Raw genomic sequence first — 24,424 nt, 5'->3', positions numbered from 1 at the left:
CCTGTCATTCCAAAAAGCAGCACAAAAAACATGATTGGACCTGCCATTCAGTCAAATCAGATCTCTTCATTTAAAAGGGAAAATTTATTTTTTGTTTAATTTATAACCTAAGTGCAGAGCTAAATTCAGATGAATCTGTTGAATCTTGATGTAATATTAGCTCATTTGAGACTGCAGGGGACACACAAGGCTTTATATAGTTGGGGATATTTACCTAAGAAATGTAATCTAATACTCTATCAAAGGATATTCAAGAAGAATGATATCAGATACCGTTACCATGGTTAATAGTCAAGCAGTAACTTTAGCAACCATAGAACAGATCCCGGACAAAGGGTTTACTGCTGACACAGTAAACCATTCTCAAAATACAAGTGATGGTAAATACTGTACTTACAGTCAGGAGGAAGGAGTGGAGGAAGACAAAATGTTTTTGCCTCATCAGTTTTGCTGCATTAAGTAAATTGAGAAGCTCTGGCTTTTTCTTGTCCATGCTGACTCTACATGACAGAAAAAAAAATGTATGGGTGTCTTCTGCACACTGAAACACTGAAATTCATCAAGTCAAGTAGTGGACTCCAGCTGTAGCTCAAATCAATTCAGTTAAATTAAATTATATTTATACAGTGCCAAATCAAAAGCACCAGCTGCCTCAAGGTGCTTTATATTGTAAGGTAGACCCTACAATAATACATACAGAAAAAAAACAAACAATCAAATGACCCCCCTATGAGCAAGCACTTTGGCGACAGCGGGAAGGAAAAACTCCCTTTTAACAAGAAGAAACGTCCAGCAGAACCAGGCTTAGAGAGGGACGGCCATCTGCTGCAACGGGTTAGGGAGAGAGAAGGAAGACAGGACAAAGGACATGCTGTGGAAGAGAGCCAAAGTTTAACAGCAAGTATGATTCAACACAGAGAGGTCTATTAATACATAGTGAGTAAGAAAGGTGACTGAAGAAGAATCACAGGCAGAATAACTAAGGGAGGATTCAGGGTCACCTGATCCAGCCCTAACTATATGATTTAGCAAAAGGAAAGTTTTAAGCCTAATCTTAAAAGTAGAGATAATGTCTGTCTCCTGAATCCAAATTGGAAGCTGGTTCCATAGAAGAGGGGCCTGAAAACTGAAGGCTCTGCCTCCGATTCTACTTTTAAATACTCTAGCAACAACAGGTAAGCCTGCAGTGCGAGAGCGAAGTGCACTAATGTGGTGATATGGCACTACATATGGAACGCCAGGACTGCCATAATGAATTAATTAAATACACCATTAAATAATTAATTAAATGTGGCAATAATTAATTAAAATTGGAATTAATTAATTAAATAAATAGTTATGACACATGTAATTAATTAATTATTGACACATTTAATTAATTATTTATGTATTTCACATTTTAATTAATTATTGACACATTTAATTAATTAATTATTGACACATTTAATTAATTAATTATTGACACATTTAATTAATTATTTATGTATTTCACATTTTAATTAATTATTGACACATTTAATTAATTATTGACACATTTAATTAATTATTTAATGATATATTTATTTATTTCATTTTGGCAGTCCTGGCGCCTGGCTCTCATCATGAAATAATTTTATCTGTCAGCCTCACCCATCAAACTCAGGGGGCGGGGTTAACGCTGATCGAGTCAAAACCATTGCTTTGGCCTGGTGGCCATTGTTTCTAGCACACAACAACCGGCATGTGGAAGCTAACAGAACTGAGCTTTGAAAAACCCTGTTTGTGTGTCACCAAATACCGTTTTAATATTTTTTTAGCCGAGAATGTAGTGGTTTAATCTTCATGTGTCTGGTCGGTTTGTCAAGATACAGCCTCTTTGCAAAAGTGTTTCGATGATTTCGGAGATGTCTGCCCAGTCTCACGGCAAAGCGTGGGATAGACCCGCTCGCCTCGCAAGCAATCCCACCGACAAAGCGCAGGCCCCGGTACACAGCTGTAGTAACCCCCGCTGACTTCTTTTACTGAGGTTATATTTATCGGTGTTTTATTTCCTGATGTTCTTATGTGTCCTACGTGTTTCAGTCGCCAATTCTGAATTATAACTAACATTAAAAACATGTTTAAGGAGGAGAGAGAGCAAATAAATCTGTTTAACATCTGATCTTTGGGTTTTTGTTCAGTAATCAGCGTGACCTGTGTATAAACGCATAAAAGAGATAACGTTGGTGTTTCCGTCATGTAGTAACTGCTGGCTTTAACTGTACAAAGGTTGTTCGACACTATGAAACACATACAGACTTCATGATGTTCGGCTAATATTTTTATTGTGAATATTAATCATGCTGACCTCGCTCTGTACACCACGCAGCGAGGTCAGCATGTCCACGATATCCACGATATCCTCAGCTCCATGAGTTAACACAAAGTTTCCCACCTGACTATCTAACTTCCAACTATTCCAGAGATGTGAAAATATACAGCATAAAGAAAAGTATAAGAGACTCAGCAGCAGATTAGAATAACAGTTATAGATTTAATAAATCACCAAATGAATCCAAGAAACGAGCAAACCTGTTCCGACAATTTGAATTTGTATTCCCTCAGCTGCAGACTCGCTGCTGTTTAAATGTTTGAAAAGGAAGATTAGATATAAAAAACATAGACTCAGTCTGCCTTCACATTTGATATGAGGCCAGCACGTATAGTGGCCTCAGCTATTACTGAAATACACGTGCTATATCATAAACTATGATATAAATAGGGAGGTCCTATTAACATGTTTAGTTTTAAAGGACACCTTCCTGCCTTTAGTCTCCTTCATGAGCAGTATTCGTTTTCTTCTAACATCCAGAAGTCTGCACGATGTGTTTCATAGTTTGTAACAAGCCTTTGACAGGTAAACATAACATGACCGAAAAAGCAAAAAAAAAAAAAAAAAAGAGAGAGTGTTGACATAAGAAGAGAAAATTCTCTCAATTATGGAGACAGGCAAATGGTTCATTTGTGTTTGATGTGTGTTTATTCCTCCCTAAATATCGTCGGTGAAGTTCGCCATGCACGTCAGATTTTCCTGCGCATTTTTATACCTCTGCCAACAGAGAGAGAAAAAAAATCACATTCTAACAGACAGCTGGTGCTTAGAATACAGTTGAATAACTATTAAAAAACAGATGATATTTAGATGATAGTTCAGTCTAACACATGTGCCAGTGAACCATTAAACGTCTGTGAAACTATGCAGTTATGAAACGTAACTTTAACCTCAGCCAAACCGATTTGCTCAGTTGTAAATAAAACAGCGAAGTAAACGTGACCCGACAGACAGAACCTGAGTGAATGAAGTCCAGCGTTTAACCACTGAGAGCTAAAACTCAGCTGAGGTTTGAAAGCTGTGTGCCGGTGATTGGACATCAGCCGCTGATAAAGCTGTTCGCCTATAAAGTGCTCTGTAAGGAAACGAGCTCCAGCAGCTCTGCGCTCGGGGAAAACACTATATTTACTTATCTTGTGCAGAAAAATGCGCTGACATTGCGTTATATCGAGCACCGGCTGCCCAGTTAAACTGTGACTATCACCAGGTAACTAGGCGTGTTTCTTGAATTAGCAGCAGGTGTTAAACAGCTGACAGATGAGGAGGAGGATGCATGCAGGTAAACTGAGGGTCTGTTGAGCTGATCGCTGGTTTCGTGAGAAAAATGTCAGCTCGTTATTTATGTTACAGAAGCACAGAGACACAAGACCAGGCGGAAAGAGACGATCGTTCGGTGAAAATGAGAATCTGCGAATGCAACATGTGGAACACGGAGAGTGGAATATGTAAACAAACCGGTTAACGTAACCCCCTCGGTGCACTCTGCATGCTAATTGTTAGCAGAGCTAGTGAAATCTCTGAAAACATCTGAGCACTTTTGCAAACATATTCTATGTTGACAACCTGACCAGACATACGGCGCGACATTCGCGGCTAAAACACTGTTAAAAGTGTAGCTGGTGACAGAAAAACGGGGTATTTTAAAACTACACCACCACCATTGCTGCCTGTGATTTGATCTGCATTCTGGGATACCTGGCTGCCCCAAGTCTACACAAGCAATCGATTATCTAGGATCGACCTGTTTTGACTTACTTTGCACAGCAACCAATCAAATGTTAGAGAAGCTGCATGGGCAGCGTTAACCCCGCCTCCTGAGTTTGATGGGTGAGGCTGACAGATAAAATTATTTCATGATGAGAGCCAGGCGCCAGGACTGCCAAAATGAAATAAATAAATATATCATTAAATAATTAATTAAATGTGTCAATAATTAATTAAAATGTGAAATACATAAATAATTAATTAAATGTGTCAATAATTAATTAATTACATGTGTCATAACTATTTATTTAATTAATTAATTCCAATTTTAATTAATTATTGCCACATTTAATTAATTATTTAATGGTGTATTTAATTAATTCATTATGGCAGTCCTGGCGTTCCATAACTACAAGCAGTGTTGGGTAAGTTACCTTAAATCCCCCCTAATATTGGTATGATCCGAGCTCAGGCACTAAGCGGGGCGGGGCAGCTGCTGCCTATGAGTGCGCTGTTGGAGAAATGGAGCTAGGCAGACAGAGGAGAACTGAAGTTCGACCAGGTACCAAAGCAAATCATTCGTACTGTACAAATAATGTAAATATGACGGTGTATCACGAAAGATTGATATCAAACTGATCACTTGACCCATATTACGTTACTTGCTCTTCAAGTGAATCAACAAATGGCGAAATGAAAAGCCGAACAACAACAATGCTGTTTCTTTAGAGAGTCTTAGCTTACATGTGTGTTTATTTCATATTTTCAGTTGTTGTTCAGTATATTTCTATGCAAAACAATAGGAACTTCAATACACAGCAGTATATCCACAGTTGAAACCAGATATTTACATACACTTTATGGAAAACACAAGAACATCTTTTTACTGTACAACATCAATTTAGAGTAAACTTGTTTTGTTTTGGATAAATAAATATTGAAATATCTTTTGAATTAGTTAAATGTCAGAATAAAGAGAGAGCTGTCTGTTTTTTTATCACTTTCATCAAATTTAGGAGTACATATACACTAAGTTTATTGTTAATTAATAAGAAAACTCCAGACGATTCCATTCTGAGCTGAAGAAGCTTCTGATAGGTTAGTAGAGTCCATGTGAGCAAATTGGTGGCACAGCTGTGGATGCATATAAGGCAAAACACAGAGCCTGTTTCTTTGAAATGGGAAAATCAAGAGATGTCAACCAAAACACCAGAAAAAGAATTGTGGAGCTCCATAAGTGTGGCTCAATTTTGAATACAATTTGGTGCCATTTACAATTAAGAAATACAGATAGTTTATCTCTTTACTCTTAAAGTTAACAAATATGTTTTTTATATTTATCAATCTAAAAAAATAAACATTTAGTCTGATTTGATGTTACAATTAAAAAAGTGTTTGTGTTTTTATCTGAAGAGTACATAAATATCTGGTTTCAACTGTATATTTGATGATTGTCAGCACAAAGAGGGAGAGAGAGGAACAGAGAGGGAACAAGAGCAGGTGAGACACACATGTTAGTCAAATGGTTGTTTACCAAAAGTATCACCGTATCATAGGTTCTCATGTATCTCGTACCTAGTGTTTCTTTTTAGGTTTGCTATTTTTCAAATTCTACATTTATTAAGTTATGCAGGCTTGTTTGCACAACAAGGCTAAATAATTATATAAACTTTTTTCAATCTAAATAGTGGACTTTGGTAGAATTAAAAAAATAAGTGTAGTGCAGGTCTATGATGATTTTTAGTGCTACTATCATCTAGTTCTGATTCTGGTTCTGTCTTGGTTAAGTCCTCAGTAGTCCTGATTTTGAACTGTTGTAGTCCTGTTTTAATTCCGGATCGGTTCTGGGTCTGGTTGAATTGGGGTTTAGTACTCGTGTCTTGATACAGCCCTGACTTTGTTCTGCCTTGCTGCTTAATTAAAAAAGTAGTTTAAGGTGTCCTGCATATGTGATATATATTTTTCCCTATTTGAAGTCATTGTTTTTTGAACAAAACTCAAAACAGAGCCTATTAATCTTTCAGTCATTTGTAGCCAGGTGGACGATAGATGATAACAAATAAGACTGGTTTTTGAGTTTTACAGCTGGGGTGGACAAGGCTAAGCATCAGGCTTTCAAATGAATTAAACGTCTGTCTTGGTCTTTGGTTGATTAATAGGCTGGTGTGAAAAATTGCTGCCACACCACCCCCTCGGCCTGTGCTTCGAGGTTTCTGATAGTTAGACTGACTCGGGGGTGTTGATTCATTTAAACTAAAATAATCATCCTGCAGCAACCAGTTTCTGTAAGGCAGAGTAAATCGATTTGTTGGTCAATTATTAAGTCATGTACTAACAGAGACTTGGAGGAGAGAGACCTAGATGTGGATACTGTATTGTTCTTTCTTTGTGATTTTTTTGTCTTTTAAGTCTTTTTTTTTTTGCTGGTTTTTAGTTTGTTTGTTTTTTGTCTGTTTGGGAGCTGACACAGTCTCTAAGGGGATGGGGTTTTGGGGGATAACAGGAGGAGAGAAGCTACAGTGAGACGTGTAAGACTGCAACTCCGCTTCCTGGTCCCAACTCTGGATAGTCATTTGGGGGGTTTAATACATTTGGCCAGATTTCTAGAAATGAGAGCTGCTCCATCCAAAGTGAGATGGATGCCATCTCTCCTAACAAGACCAGGTTTCCTCCAGAAAGTTTCCCAATTATATATAAAGCCCACATCGTTTTTGGACACCACTCAGACAGCCAACAATTTAAGGAGAACGTGCGGCTAAACATGTCACTCCTGGCCCGATTGGGGTAGTGCTTATAACTGCAGCTATTCTTTAATGTCAGATATTTGTCATTTTCCTTGAGAAAAGTTTTGTCTAAATAGCTGCAGAGGCAATTCTGTCGCACCCAGGATGTCAACACTTTTATTGCGGGTTATCGCTTGGGATAGCGTCAGAGAAAAGTTATGCTTGGACATGTCTTAAACTAGGCCGAATTTTTTTTTTTTTTTTTTTTTTTACAGTGCGCTGAAAGGAAAACCTGTCAGGTGTCATCCCTCCAGGGGATGATATTTTGTGTTGAGAATTTTATTATCAGCTCTCTTTTAAGCAAGCCTGCAAGGCTGAAACTAAAAGCGCTATAAAATATCTTACTGAGAGCAAATGTAATGTGAGCTTCTCCAGATTACAATGGGCTTCGGGGAAATTCACCTATCTGGGTCACAGATAACATAGAATGGTGAGTCCCTTTGTCTAAAAGGATTGCAGCGGGTCAATCCATTCCAAAGTCATAAAGATTTGTGTTTTTTGTTTTTTGATATGACGTCATATTGGTCTCAGTGGATACTTAAATATGCTGCGTGAGAGGCTCCACTATCAGCAATGATACACGTGAGGGGACTGTGAAGGGCTGATGACATGTATGAGCTCAAATTGTGGTCATAAATATTTTGTACTTGTAAATCAGAATGCGTAGTTGTGAACAGAGTTTTGTAAACTTGTAAACCAAAATATCTGAAAATGTTATGTTTGTGCATCTATAGATAGGTGCATCTATACACAAACTTGGAACATGCCCTGTCCAGATGGCAAACATCCATGGGTTGATGGATCTAATGATGAAGAGGAGAAACATGTCTCACACTGAATTGCTTCAGATTCTCATGAGTGAACAACTTGATGTAAGGTAACTTGAAGCTTTGTTTTAGCAGATGAACAACTAATGCTGTTTCATATTTTTTTGTGAAGTTTTTTTTTTTGTATTATTACTGTTATCTTTTGCATATGAAGGTTAGACTATGAAGATGATTGGAAATGACCAAAGGGTGGAGATTCAGACTCAGAGGAGAGGATAGTGAGGGCGAGGATAAAAATTAAAGAGTGAAATTGTTTTTTTTCCTTCTGACTGTAGTGAGAATGCACATTGTGAAAATTCCTTGAGCGTGTAATGATGTAGGGGAGCTAGAAAATAAATTCCCATATTTTTATGTTATTTTTGGGTAATCACAAAGGGTGGAACTGTAGTGGAAAATTTCTTTATTCTATGCATTGATCACATATTATAACACTATCACTTTAGCAATAATAATAGTAATATCACTTTGTCACTTGGGATACCGTCACATATATGTCTTAAGTTTCCATACACAACAGTGGGGCCATTGTGAGCAGGCCAGAGACATCCAGGTGCCGTATGTGCAGGGGTGTTGGACTGATAGGTAGTGGGGTCCTGGTGTTTGTCTCTGGGAGGTAGGGAGGTGACGGCATGGCCGTAATTCTTTGAAGAGAAGGTTTTAAGGATGAGCTAAACTGAAGGTATAGACTCACGTGATGTGTTGTGGAATGTTTTTGTCTGTGTGTTAATATAAGAGATCAGGGTGGTGGCCATTGTTAGAGACCAATTTGGCGTTTCATCAGAATGTTTCTTTCCATATTGCAGTATGTAATTAAACCTACTTCAAAAAGACGCTCACCAGGTGTTTGCAGTTTATTTAAAAATTCCACAACAATAGCGATGACCCTTTTGCTGGCAACACTCCCATCACCATGACCTGCCCTGTCAAGGGTCTGGTTCAACAACTTCCATTTTCCATGTCTTAGTCATGTCTTTGTGTTTGACTCTATCTGTTTCCATGTTCCCCTGTTTGTGTTTTTTGTCACTGCAGTCTGATGTGCGTTCCCGTGCGCCTCTTCCTGTGTCAAGTTCCTATGTCTTAGTCATGGTCTCATTGTTTTACTTCGTGTTTTATTTTGACAGTCTCATCCTGCGTTCGGTGTGTTCAGTTTTGCTTCCCCTGTCTTGTCATGTCTAATTCATTCCTGCTGTGTTCCCCATGTGTTTCCACTTACTCTCCTCATGCATATACATTTGCTATGTCCAAATTCAGTGGTAGCATGCTTTGATGGCCGCATTTGTAGCAATTACGTCGCAGCGACGCAACAAAGCTGTCCAAATTCGAAGTTTCCTCCAAATGCAGCAACAAATGCGTCCTAGTTTTCCCCAGATTTGAAGGACGGGTCAGGCACATCTTTTGTGGCCCAACATATCCCAGGATTTAGTGCGGGCCATACAGGAGAATTTTATTCTAATAACAATCGTGGTTTATGCAGGAGAGAAAAACACTTTTAAATTAAAGTATATGAAAATCTGGTGGTACAAAAGTTACATTTTTATAGCGGTTGTGTTGTTAGGCTTTGGGCATTTGTATAGACATGTTTTTTGTTTATTAAAAAAATCTTCGTAAAAATTGCCTGTTAATGAGCTTGTATGGTGGGTCCCGTTTTGTCATGTATTGCTGCTTACATACAGCTAATTTAGATGTTTTCGAATTAACCTTTTTGTGATATGCTTTAGGGAACAAAGGCCAAATGGCTCAATTTACTAAAACGAGAGGAGAAACATAGTTGTCATGTTTTTCTCTCATCTCTTATTTTTCGTGTGTGATAAGGACAATACTGGAGAAGATGGGCCTGCAGGGGAAAGTCACCCCTTTGCAGGCCAGAAAGAAATGGGATTACTTAAAAAAAAGTATGTACGTGTGTTATCAAGAAGATAATTCTTAAGAACACAAGTTAATAAATGTGCAATTTCTAAGAGTTGTTGCGTTGTTTATATTCACCTCATTTGTTCCAAAATGAGAAATGCATTAAGAAATTTATGTATTTGAATATATTTATGTTATAATATGTATTGCATTAGTTTAAAAGTTTTATGGTGGGGTGGGGTGGTCACTCAGGCACAGCTGGCTGCCGGCGGAGCTCACGGGCGCGTCACTGCAACTCCCCCTGGCTTCTGCTCCGCGGCTGCTGAGTGAGCCCTCATCTGGGACTCTCCTCAGCTCTTACTGGGACAGTGGCGCAGCTGCCCCTCTGTTAGTCTTCCTTGGTCTCTTGTGTTCTGGGGGCCTCTGGATGTCTGGAGTTTTGATCTCCGTACCTGCTTCATACCCTGGAGGACGGGGCTGTGGCTCCCCACACTCCCTAGCAGATCGTTACATGGAGAAACCTTTGGAATGCAAGCATGCTGATCCACACAGGTATGCACACAGGTGTACACACGGGTATTCACAGACGCGGACTACAGCTTTCTTGGCTGCTGCCTCAAAGCACATTGTGCGCTGTCTATCTTGCGTGCTGCACAATATCGTTTATTATTTAGTATCTACTGATATCTACTGCTAGCTAGTTTATTGTGATGGTGCCATTTTTTTTTATTATGTTGCTCTTTGTTGTTTGCTTTCTCTTCTGTTTTTTTTCTCCATACAGGTGACCCAGGTGTTTTATTTTTTTTTTGTTGTTTGTTTTTTTTTCTTTCTTCTCCCCCTTCTCACCGTCTCTTCTCCCCTTTGGTTTTCTTTCTCTCCCTCTCTTTCTTTCATTCTTTCTCCCTGTCCTATCCCCCAGTCATGTCTGTCCCGTTTGTAGCAACTGAAAATAAAATAAATTCATAATTATAATAAAGGTCAATCAAATGGACCAATATGGCAAGGCCATGATGATCCACTTGGTAAAATAAATCCGCTTGGCATCTTTCTTGGCCTTAAGACAACAATTCTGATGGCTAAAGATCCAAACGGGACACAAAAAAAATAAAAAATAAAAGTTTTATGGTATGAATAAATTGATTAAAACAAACAGTAATTGTCACTGAACAAAAATATTTACAAGTATTTTTAACATGTATGAACATAACGCTAACTTTGAACAATTTTAAATGGATGTTTATTTAATGAGAATAAAGAAACAATAACAATGAAACAAGAATATTTATAATACATCAACAAAAATCAGGCTTGGGATCCTCCTGATTTAAAAAAAAAAAAAATGGTCCAGGACTTGGACACTCAGGTCAATCCTGCAGTACAATGGTCTGGTTTGGTTAAAGAAAAGGTGGAGAACAACAAACAGTTTTAGTAGAAAGGTATGATTTAATTTATTTTATGACATCAAAGCATTATTCTGATTATTAAGCTTAAGTAAACTATACTAATACACTGTGAAAGGACTTAATTTTTATACACTTCATCTGTGTAACTAAGCTTTTTTGTTAACTCAAAAATAACCCTGTTTTCAGCTTTGTGATATTTTTACATCTATGCAGAAATATCATCCATCTATGCACACGGAGAATGAAACACATGTATATGCAGACGGACTGACAACGAACACAGGAGAACACATTAAATATACAAAGAGGGAAATGGGGAAACTGCACACAGGAGGGAGACAAACCTAATTAATGTGACGAGACGGAGCACGCAAACAGAACACACTGATATCAGACACGGACCTTCAAAGTAAAACAGGAAATACACTGACTGAACTCAGAGACACTGACAGAGTACGGAAGGCACACACGGGCAGGGATAACTGGACACTAAATGGAAGGAGCACAGAGTAACATGAGGAGCACAGGGACCAAAACCTAAGAACAAGAAATACAAAACAAAAACACTAGTAAACATGAACCAAGAAGAAACCCCAGACTATATAAAAGGACCATGACAAAAGGTCCAAGTTTTTCTAGCTCCTCGAGAATTAAAAATGTACAAAATAACGGAGTGACATTATTAGGTCCATTCTAAAGTTCTTGCGCTGTGGTGCTAGTGACTGTAAAAAATGCAGAAGTAAGGGCGGACTTGAACAAAGGCTAGAAGACTGTCCAAATTCACAGCTGCTCACTTCCGGGCCTTCCCAGCCTTCGAAGGACCCGACCCACATAGGGCGGGTCCTTCGAAGCATGCTACCCCTGAATTTGGACACAGCCATTGTGTCAGTTTCCCGCTTTTCCCTTGTCGATGTGTCTCCATGTCTCAAGTGTTCAGGGATTTCCAGGCATTCCAAGTTTAATATATTTACTTTTTAGTTTTGTTATCGGATATAATAAATCCATGCTTTTTTTTCTTTTTTTTATCTAGTTTTGCCTCTTGTCTCGTCAGTTCGTGACACACCCATGTTTTGGACTGCATTTGAGGGCCTCATCAACATGACAGGTTTGGGTCCAGAGAGCATTATTTAAACACCAATGCTGATCATGTTCATGCCTGTATAACTACAGTCTACTAATCTTCTGATGGATGCTTTCAGAAAGATAATGTGTTTTCATAATGGGGGTTTCCAGTGGTTAAATCCAGTGGTACTTCCTTGTGCTCTCTGCTTTTGATTAGATTTCAGGCATTTGCTGTATTATATATCACATTATGGCACAGTACAGGAAGACAGTAAGCATTGGTTTTCAACTCATCATCAGTGTAGCTCTGAAAGAAGCATCTTTATTCATTTAAAAAATAAAATGAATAGACATTGCATTTTAACCGTTAGGTGTTTGGCCAAATTTAGGCACTGATAAGGGATTTATAAAACTGATTGAATGGCATATTCATTATATTATATTATATGAATATTCATATAATATAATATAATAACTGAATCATCTGAGTTTATTGTTAATTTCAAGTCCTCTGTGAATCCACTCGGGATTACAGTAATAATGTGATTTATGTGAACAATAGTAGCAGTTGTGATAATTGCATTAAATATTATTGCTCTCTGTGTATCATAATGAATTGTCACAGATATCATAGTGTGATGGAAATTTTCCGTTCTTCTCAATGAAAGTGTTTAAGTGCTTGTGCATTTGCTTAGTTGTGACACTGCAATGGAAACGTCCACTGAACAGTCTAAAACTAGATGAACTTACTTCAGCCTCAAAAGTAGAACAAAACAACAACTCCTTTTGCAGGTGTTGATAACACCAAGGGCACAAAACAGCATTACCATTGTTCAGTTAGGTTTCATGTCGGCCAAGTGATGTGTGGTATCAGTTTGTGACTTCCTCCCTTTTCTTGGTAATGCATAAAGGAGAGCTCCACTTCTGTTTCAGACGTTGCATGACGGCACCTTGCTGTGTGTACTCTCTCTCATGTGCATGATAGAGTGTTGACTGCAGCTGACCGGGTCTGCGGACTTTGTTAAAGGTTCCACTTTTCCAGTAAACGAGTGCAGTGGTGGCTGACATTTTAATATGATATATTATTGCACACTATGTATTACAGATATGTAATTTCTTCTTACAGAGAAGCTACATTTTATCATGTCACTAATGATGCATTTCTTTAACTACCAGAAAAATGAGCACAGGTGTGGTTTATGATCAGTATGAACCAACATTTTACCAGAGGAGTCACTCACATGTTCACTGATTGTGAAACGTGACAGCAGAGATGGTACATTGCGTGCAAATAACTTGCTTTCCCTGTGAATCAATGCAAGTAAGCAGTGTTACAACTATAACAAAGCAAAACTTGCCAATTTGGGGGTTTTTTTCACAGCTGACATAGTGGCAGATCATTTCATATTTGGCCAGTCAGGTAGCCAGTGGTTAGATGGGAAACACACACTCAAAATCTCCTTCAGTTATGACGTTATCCACGTACAGTGTTGGGAAGGTTACTTTTAAAATGTATTCCACTACAGATTACAGAATACATGCCCCAAAATGTATTTTGTAACGTATTCCATTACGTTACTCAATGAGAGTAACGTATTCTGAATACTTTGGATTACTTAATATGTTATCGTGCTTTTTACAACTACATGAATGTACTATTACTATGTGACTTATTACTTTTACTGAAGGTTATTTACCATACCAATACCAACTAGATTTTAAATCTTAATATAAAATGAGTAACAGTAGGTTGGCATTAGGTAAGGCTGCACTTTTTGCAGCTATCTCCTATAGAAAACTATTCCGCACCTGTAAAACAGGTTCGCGGCTCCGAACCGTAAAGGCGTAAAACCGTAAAGGGACCTCTGGCTAATACTTCGGGGTTCGTGTCGGGCTCATAGCTGAAAACTAGCTTTACTTTGCCGTCATGGTCAACTTTGCTAGCGAGAGACAGAGAGAGGCGTTGAAAGGCTGCTCCAACGGAACTTATTGTTTCGGAGGAAAACACGAACACAGTGTACAGTCGAGTCTTAATAGCTTGCTTACAACTTGGCTCGTCAGGCACTCTTTTTGGCTGCAGTGGTTATTATTATATTTACATGCTTCCATCTCCCATTTCTGCTCAGTGACAGCTCGTACTTTTCTACTCTTTTTCTCCCTTCCTGGTGCTCACAGACGCATAACGGGTATGGCAGTCCATTCTCCCTGCAGCACAGACTACACTGCCCATGAGGCTACATTATTTAAGGCAATGCCTGTAACACTCTGCCTATTGCCTTCATATTAAATAATTTTTGTGAATAATTTTATAAAATATTTCTTCACGTTATTATGCCGCAAGTAGAGGTGACATGGGCCGCAAGATTGAGACACAGACATTAGAGCCTCTTAATGCATGTTTTGTTTGGGTTTCCACCTGCATGGAAACTAAAAATAGAGAGGGCATAGCCTAACATATGAAACGGGAAAATACTGCCGTGTAATCCATTCATTTCAACAAAGTAACTGTATTCTGAATACCACTGTCAGGAGTAGTGTTATGGATGAGAGAAGGAGGACCCAAACGCTGGACTCACAGACAGGTAGGTGAAGGTGGATGTTTATTGCCGATGGAGTGAGCAAACAGTACAGAGGGAGGAAATGGCTGGCTGACTGAATGAACGAACAAAGGACCGACTGGCTGGCTGGCTGACTAACTGAACATACAGACGACATTAACATCAGATGTACATCAATGACACGACAGTGAACGAATAGAAACAGAGGGCTTAAATACACAGGTTGAATGTTGACAATGATTGGAAACAGGTGAGTAGTACAGGGCTGAACATAATCTGACTAATGACACGAGAGACAAGCTGACACGGGGAAAAAACAGGAAGTGAGAACATTAATGTGGCGAACTAAACTGAACATGAACAAACTGAAATCACTGGGTCGTTGACCCAGGAACCCTGACAGTACCCCCCCCCCCCCCCCCCCCCGCCTTCAAAGGCCGGCACCCGACGGCCAAAAGAAAAAAAACCAGAACAGGGCGGGCGGAGGGGGCCCAGGACGGAGGGACGGAGTCCACACAGAGACAGTTCAGGCGGGCGGCCACGTGGCCCAAGGCCGAGATGAGACAGTTCAGGCGGACGGCCGCGAGGAAGGCGGCGGCGGCCACTGAGCAGGTCCGGCGGGCAGCCGCGAGGAAGGCGGCGGCGGCCGAGACAAGACGGGTCCAGTGGGCGACCACGCCGGCGATGACGTCCCGAACGTGGCTTGGGCGACGGCGTGGCGGCCGCAGGACCAGGCGAAGCAGAAGCTCAAGCTGGACCAGGCGAAGTGGAAGCTGAAGCTGGACCAGGCGAAGCGGAGGCTGAAGCTGGACCAGGCGAGGCGGAGGCTGAAGCTGGACCAGGCGAGGCAGAGGCCGAGTCCGAGGCCGGACCAGGCGAGGCAGAGTCCGAGGCCGGACCAGGCGAGGCAGAGGTCGAGACCGAGGCCGGACCAGGCGAAGCAGAAGCCGAGGCCGGACCAGGCGAAGCAGAAGCTGAGGCCGAGGCCGGACCAGGCGAAGCAGAAGCCGAGGCCGGACCAGGCGAAGCTGAGGCCGCACCAGGCGAAGCTGAGGCCGGACCAGGCGAGGCAGCGGCTGAGTCTGATGCCGGACCAGGCGGCGCGGAAGCCGCTGGCTGGAGACAGGCAGGGCCAGTAGGCGCGGAAGCATCTGGCTGGAGACAGGCAGGGCCAGTAGGCGCGGAAGCCTCTGGCTGGAGACAGGCAGGGCCAGCAGGCGCGGAAACCCCTGGCTGAAGAGCGGCCGGGCCAGCTCGGCGCGGAAACCGCTGGCTGAAGAGCGGCCGGGCCAGCGGGTGCGAAAACCCCTGGCTGAGGAGCAGGACAGCTCACAGCTGGCTCTGGGTGCTGTGGCTGCAGGTCCGGGAACTGAACAGGATGGTGGACGGGCGACTGGGAGACAGGAGGTGACTGGACTACAGGCTGGACAGGAGCAGACTGGAGGGCAGGGGGAGACTGAACTACAGACTGGACTACGGACTGGACAGGAGCTGACTGGACTACAGACTGGACTACAGACTGGACAGGAGCAGACTGGAGTGAAGGCTGAACAGCAGGTGAGGGAACTGACTGGAGTGGAAGCTGAACAGCAGGTGAGGGAACTGACTGGAGTGGAAGCTGAACAGCAGGTGAGGGAACTGCTTGGAGTGGAGATGCTAAGGGATGAACAGGGGTAGGTGAGGCTGACGACGGAGCTGAGGTGGGTGTGGCTAATGGCTGAGCTACAGATTGAGCTAGTGACGGAGATAAAATTACGGCTTGGGCTAGTAAGGCTGGTGCCTGGGCAGGGGACAGTTCAGCTAATCTGGGTCGTTGACCCAGGAACCCTGACAACCACCTTTTTAAACGGTAACTGTAACGGAATACAGTTACTCATATTTTGTATTTTAAATACGTAACGGCAGTATACGTATTCCATTATTCCCCAACACTGTCCACGTATGGCTCTGCGACACTTTCTAGAATTTATCAACAGTACACAATTTATTTGGGCTGATTGGGACCTGATGAATGTAAAAAAATATATATATATTTTTTTTTTTTACCTGATTTTGCTCCACATATGAGGACATTCGTTTTAAATTTGGATAGAGCAGTGGCAGTATAATGCCCTTGTAAGTGGATAGCAGGCCCATGTAGACTAAAATTTAGTACTGTGGTCTAGACAACCCAAAATGTGATGTCCACATATGTGGACGAAGAATTAACCACACATTCACAGGCAACGGGCCCTTTCAGAACAGAAAAATAAAGTGTTAAATGCTGAAAGTCCTGATTTAACACATGGACGGCCTGAGGATAGAAGCTCCCGTTGAGCCTCTCTGTTTTCGCCCGCATGGTGCGGAACTTTCTGCCTGATTGCAGAAGTTGGAACAGTTTATTGCTGGGATGGGATGGGTCCTTCAATATCTGAGCTGCTCTGGACCAGCATCTCCTGGTGTAAATGTCCTGTAGGGAGGGGAGATCAGTCCTGCAGCAGCATTCTCCTGTATGGATCACTCTCTGAAGAGCTTTTTGGTCCTTAACATACCGGGATGTGACGTTCTGTGAGGATGCTCTCCACAGCACCTGTATAGAAAGTCCTGAGGATCACTGGAGAGACCCCGAACTTCCTCAGTTGTCAGAGATGATACAGGCGCTGCCTAGCCTTTTTGGACTGGACCTGAATGTGGGCAGACCATGTCAGGTTTGAGGAGATGTGGACACCGAGATACTTGAAGGACTGCACCCTCTCCACTGGAGCTCCATTAATGACAATGGGCTTGTATTCTCTGTGCTTACTCCTTCTGAAGTCCACCACCAGCTCCTTGGTCTTGCCGACGTTCAGCTGGAGGTGGTTATCCTGGCACCACGATGCCAGATTCTTCACTTTGTCCAAGTAGGCCGCCTCATCATTGTTGGAGATGGCGTCCAACAACACTGTGTCATCAGCAAACTTCACAATGGTATTGGAGCCATGCGTGGCCACGCAGTCTGAAGTACAGAAGTTGTAGAGCAGTGATGAGAATACACACGCCTGTGGCGCTCCCGTGTTGATGGCGATGCTGTCAGAGACGCACCTACCCACCCTCCCAACCTGAGTTCTGCCAGTGAGGAAGTCCAGCACCCATGCACACAGACTGCTGTTGAGTCCTAGATCCCTCAGCTTTGTGAACAGTCAGCCGGGCAGTATTGTGTTGAACTCTGAACTGTAATCAACAAACAGCAATCTCACATAGTTAGCCTGTTTCTTGTCCACATGGCTAAGGGTGGTGTGCAGGACATGGGCCATGGGGTCATCAGTGGATCTGTTGGGTCGGAGCGGATCTGTGGTGTTTGGGATGGAGGAGGTGATGATGTTTTTCAACAGCTTCTCCAACACCTTCATTACCACCGAAGTCAGTGCAACTGGTAGTCATTCAGGCATGAGGACTTGTTGTTCTTGGGCACTGTGACGACCTATTGCACCCTGCCTTCCTTTTGGCTTATGTGTGTCTTGTTTGCAGACGTTGGAGAGGCAGAGTTCCCATTTACAATCAGTGACACTGGTAACACCTGGGCCAGCGTGCCAGGGCTCCATAAAAAAGCCTTTAGGGCATAGTTGTTTTTTGGCTCATTTCCCTGAGACACCATGTTAGACTCTGGCTGCGTTTGGTTTGGCTTTTGCTTTTAACACCATTACATGCACCATTTTTCCACCCATGTACTCCCTCACACCACTGATGGTACTGACCACTTTTTTAACAGTAGTTTTTCTTTTTCTGTTTTATTTATTTAAAAAATAAAGTAGCTTGGAAGACATTCCTATTCATGTCTTGGTTTTTTGAATTGTGTCTCAGGCAGGGATGGATTGGGACAAAAAAATCAGCCCGGGCATTTTGACTAGTGACCGGCCCACCATGGTATTATAGGAAAAGCCATAAAGCTTTTATAATAAACTTAAACCTACACCATCCTCCCTATTCTGGTATTCTAAACAGTACTTAGTAAAAATATAAAACAACCTAATTAATAATTACATATACCTAACTAATAGGGTTGCCAACTCCCAGCAAAAAAAGAAAAGAAAAAAAAAAGGAACCACTCCCGTACCCTCTGCCTCAAGATGCTTAATTGACAAAACCAATTTTAATTTAATGCACGTATAAAACAAATGCACAGAAATCTATTATTTTTCTCCAGTAATTAAATAGATTCAACATCTTTCTTCAACAGAATTGCAGACTGCACAGATGGTACCTTCCCAAAGGAAAGAATACTATAACTTACTAGGGTGTATACTAGACTTAATATTTACTGAATACAATAATGGACTTCTATACATTTTACATCAGATGAAAACTTTGGTTGGAAGATTCAGATAATTATTTATTAAAGCTAGACATTTTAAATAAGAATAAGAAAGAAAAGTATTTCTTTGTGCCCCCCTTTCCCTGTTAATGCCCTACCTGGCCCCCTGGCAAAACTTTGCTAGACCTGCCACTGCACACGTAGCCGTCAGCTACGTGTGCAGGGGCACACGTAGCTGCACACGTAGGGGCACACGTAGCTTCAACACTATTCAATAACTTTTATCCAAATACTACTTGGTCACTTAAATACTACATGTTGTCTTCATATTACATACGGTTCAACAAAGTCTAGATCCTGGTTACCATAAAAATTGAATGGGTCTACAACAACTACCATCCTCCTATGGTTGCAGGAGGGCTGGGAAATAACCCTGAAGTGATAGGTTACGAGGCAGGGTACACCCTGGACAGCTCACCAGTCTATCACATAGAAACAAACAACCATTTACACTTACATTCACGGATAATTTAGAATCATCAATTAACCTAGCTCTAATAACTGCATGACTTTTTCTTTCACACTGGAAACCAGAATTTCGTACAGATCTTTAAAGCGTGAGGCAATTGTGTTAAATACACGCGAGATGCTTACGTAAATCAGAGGGCTGGCCCCTTTTTTCTTTTTTTTTTCAGTGTGTTCCTCCTTCAATTAAATCTCAATCACAAAAATGTGGCGCTCCGAAAAACTCACATCGTTAATTCATCATTTTCACTCTGTACCACTGCTCCTTACCAGGCTGTGTGAAGCACAGTAAACAATTCAGTCAAGGCCTTAAGCCATAAACAGACATCACGCACAGACATTGTTTTCATAACCAAACTGCTCTAGACCTTGTCCCTTAAATCTACACAAATGCCCTCTGGGTGATATGAACTGCATTTAGCCAATAAACAATCAATGGCTTCTTGTTGTTGTAACAGATTCTGTATTTGGATGTTTGTGTGCAGCATTTGTTAGTAAAGCATTCTTCATTGCATCAGCGTGTGTGTGTATCACTCTTCATTGCACAAACGTGTGCATGTGTGTGTGTGTGGATCACTTCTCATTGCACAAGCGTGTGCATGTGTGTGTGGATCACTTCTCAGTGAATTGAATCAGCATTTCGATTTGTGTGCGGGTGTGTGTGTGTCATTTCTCACTCAATCAACGAGTGCATATGTGTTCATATGTGTGTTTCTCTTCATTCTGAGTCAGTGTATGTAGATGTGTGTGTTCGTGTGTGTTCGTGTGTGTTTGTGTTCATCACTTTCCTGTTCTGGTGTTCTGGGTAAACCACGGCCTGAAGCGGGCCCTGGGGTCCTGCCCTCCTCCTTTTCAGTCCCTTTGCGTTCATTGGTGCTGCTGCTCAAAGTTCTGTCCATACTGGTTCTGGCCCCAATTGAGGCAGTCCTTTTCTCCAGTGTCCTGCATCTTCTCCTTGTCCAGCTCCTCCTTAACTTGACCCTTTTGCTTCTGTAGCTCCTTCAGGGCTTGCTCCTGCTGTTGGAGCTTCTCGTTCCGTTTGGTGACCTCCTGCTCCAGCAAGCTCCGGCCTGATTTCAAGTCCAGTATCTGGGACTCCAAGCCTGACTGATGGGTTCGATTAGCAGCCAGCTCCTCCTGAGCCATGCTCAGTTTCTGCTCTGATGCCTTGAGCTCTGACTGAGGGCAGAAACCTCAGAGTCTTTTCCGTACACATCAGATTGAAGTTTATTGATGTTTTCCTTGCTTTGCTCCACGGCCTTCTGCAGCTCTGCTGTCCGGCTCTTCTCAGAGGTCAGCTCCTGGCCAAGCCCCGACACCTCTGCCTTCAGCTTATTTTCTTCTGGTGCTTTTGTCCATTCTGAGGTGCCTCCTGACCTCAGTTACTCCTCCTGTCTCTGGCACGCCCTTTTTGCTGCCCAATCATCCGTGTTGGTCCGTCACTGTCCTGCACAGTTTTAATACAGAGTTGTTAAGGTCAGCATTCTTTTGCTCGCCCTCACTTTTCATCCGGGCTTAATGGGCGTCTTGTCACAGCTCTGTTAGCTGAAGCTGTCTGGAAATCTCCCTCGTGTAGTGAAACGGGCCTTGGATTTAACGCTCTCCGTCTCCGCTGCATGAGATCGTTTTCCTGCAGCACTGTTGACATTTTCAGGTTGTTGTTGTGGGTCCAGCTGCTGTAGCATTTGGTCAGGGTCACATCAAAGACCCTTTTTTTGTTTTTTCTCACCATATAATCAACTCATAACCCACCAAGTTGACAGGACAACACAGGTACATGTTAAAATTCTTAAGATCATGTTTAAAAGCCCAAAAAAGGAATTTTCTTTCATTCACTAATCACTTGTATTAATCAATCAGCAGAAAACATGTCACAAAGTGGGGACAAAGTGAGAGGTCAAGCTGTAAAATTTTGAGCCAAAGCTTGGCCTGTCTGTCATCCCAATTCTGTTAATCTATCCTTTTGCCGCTGTACTCAGGTTTCCAGGTTGAGAGAAATCCACGTGTATTAACACACTAAAACATTCACTTAGTATTTCTTTTCTGAAAACATCCACTTACTATTTCTTTCCTGAAAACATCCATTCACTTCATCTGCCTAGATTTTACTCTCTCTCTCTCTCTGGGTGCATACTTCACACAGTCAGGCAGTTGCCTTTTATGGGCATGCAAAGTTCCTGTCACACACACACAGCTACTCACCCCCAGCAGCTGCAAAGCCGTCTTCACGTCCTCTCTCCACACTCTTAGCCACAATCCTCCGTCCTCAATATGAATGTATAAAACCAGTAATAATTATCCCTAAAAACACGCCCTCAAGAAAATTCACTGTATTTAGTCATTTATTCATACTCACTGCGACAAATGCAATTCATGTAAAGAAGATCCCCTGTATGTGAAATTTCAATTCGGCACGACCCTGAAATAAGCATGCCTTTTATCTAAGTAAAATGAAATTACTGCACCACATCTAGTGCTGAAATTCGTGCTTGATCACACCCTATATTATGATAAAACCAAAAGTAAATCAAATGTAACTGCTTTTTGACATGGTCCTGGGTCGGTGACCCAGCGCTTTAAGTTTATTATTATCATTTTCCAATTTATTATCATTATTATTATTGTTTGAGTTCTACGTGTTATATTCGGTCTGCCTCTGAGTCTGCGTCTGTATCTGTCTGTCTATGGTGTCACCCCGTCTGTTTGTAAATCTGTTTGTTTAGTTCAATGTCTTGTCTGGTTCCATGTGTCTGAGTTTCCTGTTTTATTGTGAAGGTCTGTGTCGTATGTGAGTGTGCTCAGTTTACGTTTCCCAGCTGTGATTTCTCCCAGGTGTGTTCCCCTCCTGTCTCTCATCCCTTGATTACTGCCATCTGTGTATTTAAGCCCTGTGTTTCTCTGTGTCAGTGTCGCGTCGTACCCTCAACTTGCTGTGTGTTTGTAATGTCCTGTCCTCCAGCACCTCGGTTTAGAGTTTTGTTTTTGTAAGTTTTATTTCGTGAATCATTCCTCCAGCAATAAAGCTGCGTTTTCAGTTTATTCCCATCTCCAAGAGTCCTGCAATTTTGGGTCCTCCACTTCTGCTTGCCTGTGACACAGCCAAACATGACACTGATATTATTGAACTGAAACAAGAACCACTTAAAAATCTTATAAATTCTGCTTCACACCACAAAACTGAAACAAATCACCCCCGTATTTATTACTCAATCTTACCCTGCTGACTGAAGTGCCGGTCTAAATCATGCACGATTTGTCTCTTCTATATCAAAACCCAGCCAAACATCAAACATTCACCATAGTCATTCAAAACTTTATTTGTAATATTATAATCAGCAAAATCAGCATCTTAATTACAGGCATGTATCATTGTTTGCAAATCATAATTATAAAACTCAATAACACGCTAAACAGGAAGTGAAAGTCCTCTGTGTGCTTCACAGCAGCCACCTCATTTGCATGTTCACACACCGTCTAAAAATAGCTCGCAGCGCTGCAGCGCGCTGACGTCACACACAGCCTCGTTTCACACCCAACTCTATTATTTTATATTACAAAGACGTCTTATATTTACAATCACTCTCAGGCCTGACAGCTTTAGCGCCTACACAATTTTGACAAATTTAAGTTAACGGGTCCAACCGAAGAAAGTCCAACTTTTTTGTAATCAATTAACCAGTATCTGTCCAACAGTTTCTGGCCTCATCTCTAAAGTCCCTAACTCAATTTAAAAGTGTCCGACACCCAAGGTCCAACCTTTGCTGCCCAAAAAATCACAGATACCATTCCAAACGGTAAAGTGGTCCAACCACTAGTTATTCTGGAGTGCCCCAAGCTCCACAGTGACCAACTGACCATCCCTCAAAGAGGACAAGGGACAGGCTTAGGGCGTCGGGGGGTTACCCGGAGGCATCTTCCTTGGGGGGCTCAACCCGGGGTAGCGGTCACGTCCGGTTGAGGGCTCTGTTGGCTGTCAGGTGACTGTTTCCTCGCAGCTGCGTGCAGCGGGGCTAGGGGAGGGTCTGTGCTGACGGACGTGGGTTACTGACCTGGCAACCTGGCTGCCCCTGGGTGGGTCCGGGATGGGCGTGAGGTTCTGGGGGTGCTCCGTCTCTGGGCGGGGGCCCGGGCCGGGCCTCGGGGGCTCGGGTCCTGGTTGGTGTGTTGCCGGGGTTGTGGGCGGGTGGGTGCATGGGGGCCCGGCCCTGGAGCAGGGTGCCGCCGGTGCATCGAGCCGCCTGGGGGGCTCTTCAACTGGTGGGGGGGATGGTCACATCTGGCAGGAGCTTTCTTCTCTCAGGAACTCTCTGCAGGAGGGGGAGATACAGGAGAGGTGGAGGAAGATCTCAGCCTGGGCGTTTACCGTCTTATGTAGTCTGGAAGATGTGTGGTTGGTGGGGTGGGTGCAGTTTTCTCTGCGGTGGGGTTGGGTGGACTGTCCAGGGCTCTGTGGAGCCGGGGGGCGCTACTGCACTGGGCCCCGGTCTGATGGGCCTGGGCCCCCCTTCCCTGGCGGGTCGCGGAGGGTGGGAGTGCCTACTGGGGTCAGCGGGGGAGCTGGCCCCAGGGAGGGGTTACCTGCCCCTCCCTTCCTTCCCTCCCCATCTCCAGCTGCCTCCCTCTTCCCGCTCCTCCACAACCACCCACACATGCAGGGCCTTGGAGTGGGGGTATGTCACCAGGGTGCAGAGGAGGCTACCCCCCCCCCTGTCCCCTTCTGGCTGCCTCTGCCTCAATTTTATCCCACAACTTAGACATTCACATTATTCACACTCTCATTACACATACATATAGGATCTTGGGGGTGGGCACAATCACGGAGTCCAAATCACCATCAGGGTGTATACCTCACCCCTGACGTCATTGCCCACCTCTCAATTTTAAATACACTTAGTCATTGAGGGTTAGCAGGAGGGACTATGCGCTTACCTGCTGCTCCTTGGCAGGTAGCTCCATGCCCTCCTGGGTTTTAATTGCACCTTAGAACACATATGCATCAACACTACAATGAGCGGGTGGAGGGAGGTTTGGAGTCTTCTCCCACCCCCATTCTCTGCGGCCTGCTGGAGCGGGAGGGCTAGTAGGAGGAGTTGG

The 24,424-nt window shown here is 42.7% G+C and overlaps 1 protein-coding gene across 1 annotated transcript in view; it reads right to left on the bottom strand.

Moving 5' to 3' along the window:
- The window catches only part of LOC146626670 (alpha-tectorin-like), a 46,419-nt gene extending 25,580 nt beyond the window's left edge, over positions 1–20,839 (bottom strand). The window contains exons 1-2 of the mRNA XM_085361825.1: positions 20,795–20,839; positions 20,311–20,509 (exon numbers count right to left, since the gene is read on the bottom strand). Coding sequence (XP_085217951.1) covers positions 20,311–20,509; positions 20,795–20,839 — 244 coding nt within the window. The remainder of the gene's footprint in view (positions 1–20,310; positions 20,510–20,794) is intronic.
- Positions 20,840–24,424: the final 3,585 nt, after the last annotated feature.

Source organism: Diplotaxodon limnothrissa, linkage group LG8 (genome assembly GCF_057381915.1).
Source record: "Diplotaxodon limnothrissa isolate DT_005_m linkage group LG8, D_limnothrissa_male_GT1.1, whole genome shotgun sequence".
Lineage (NCBI taxonomy): Eukaryota > Metazoa > Chordata > Actinopteri > Cichliformes > Cichlidae > Diplotaxodon > Diplotaxodon limnothrissa.
Note: the sequence above shows the minus strand (reverse complement) of the source record. Positions and strands in the feature narration are given on the sequence as shown.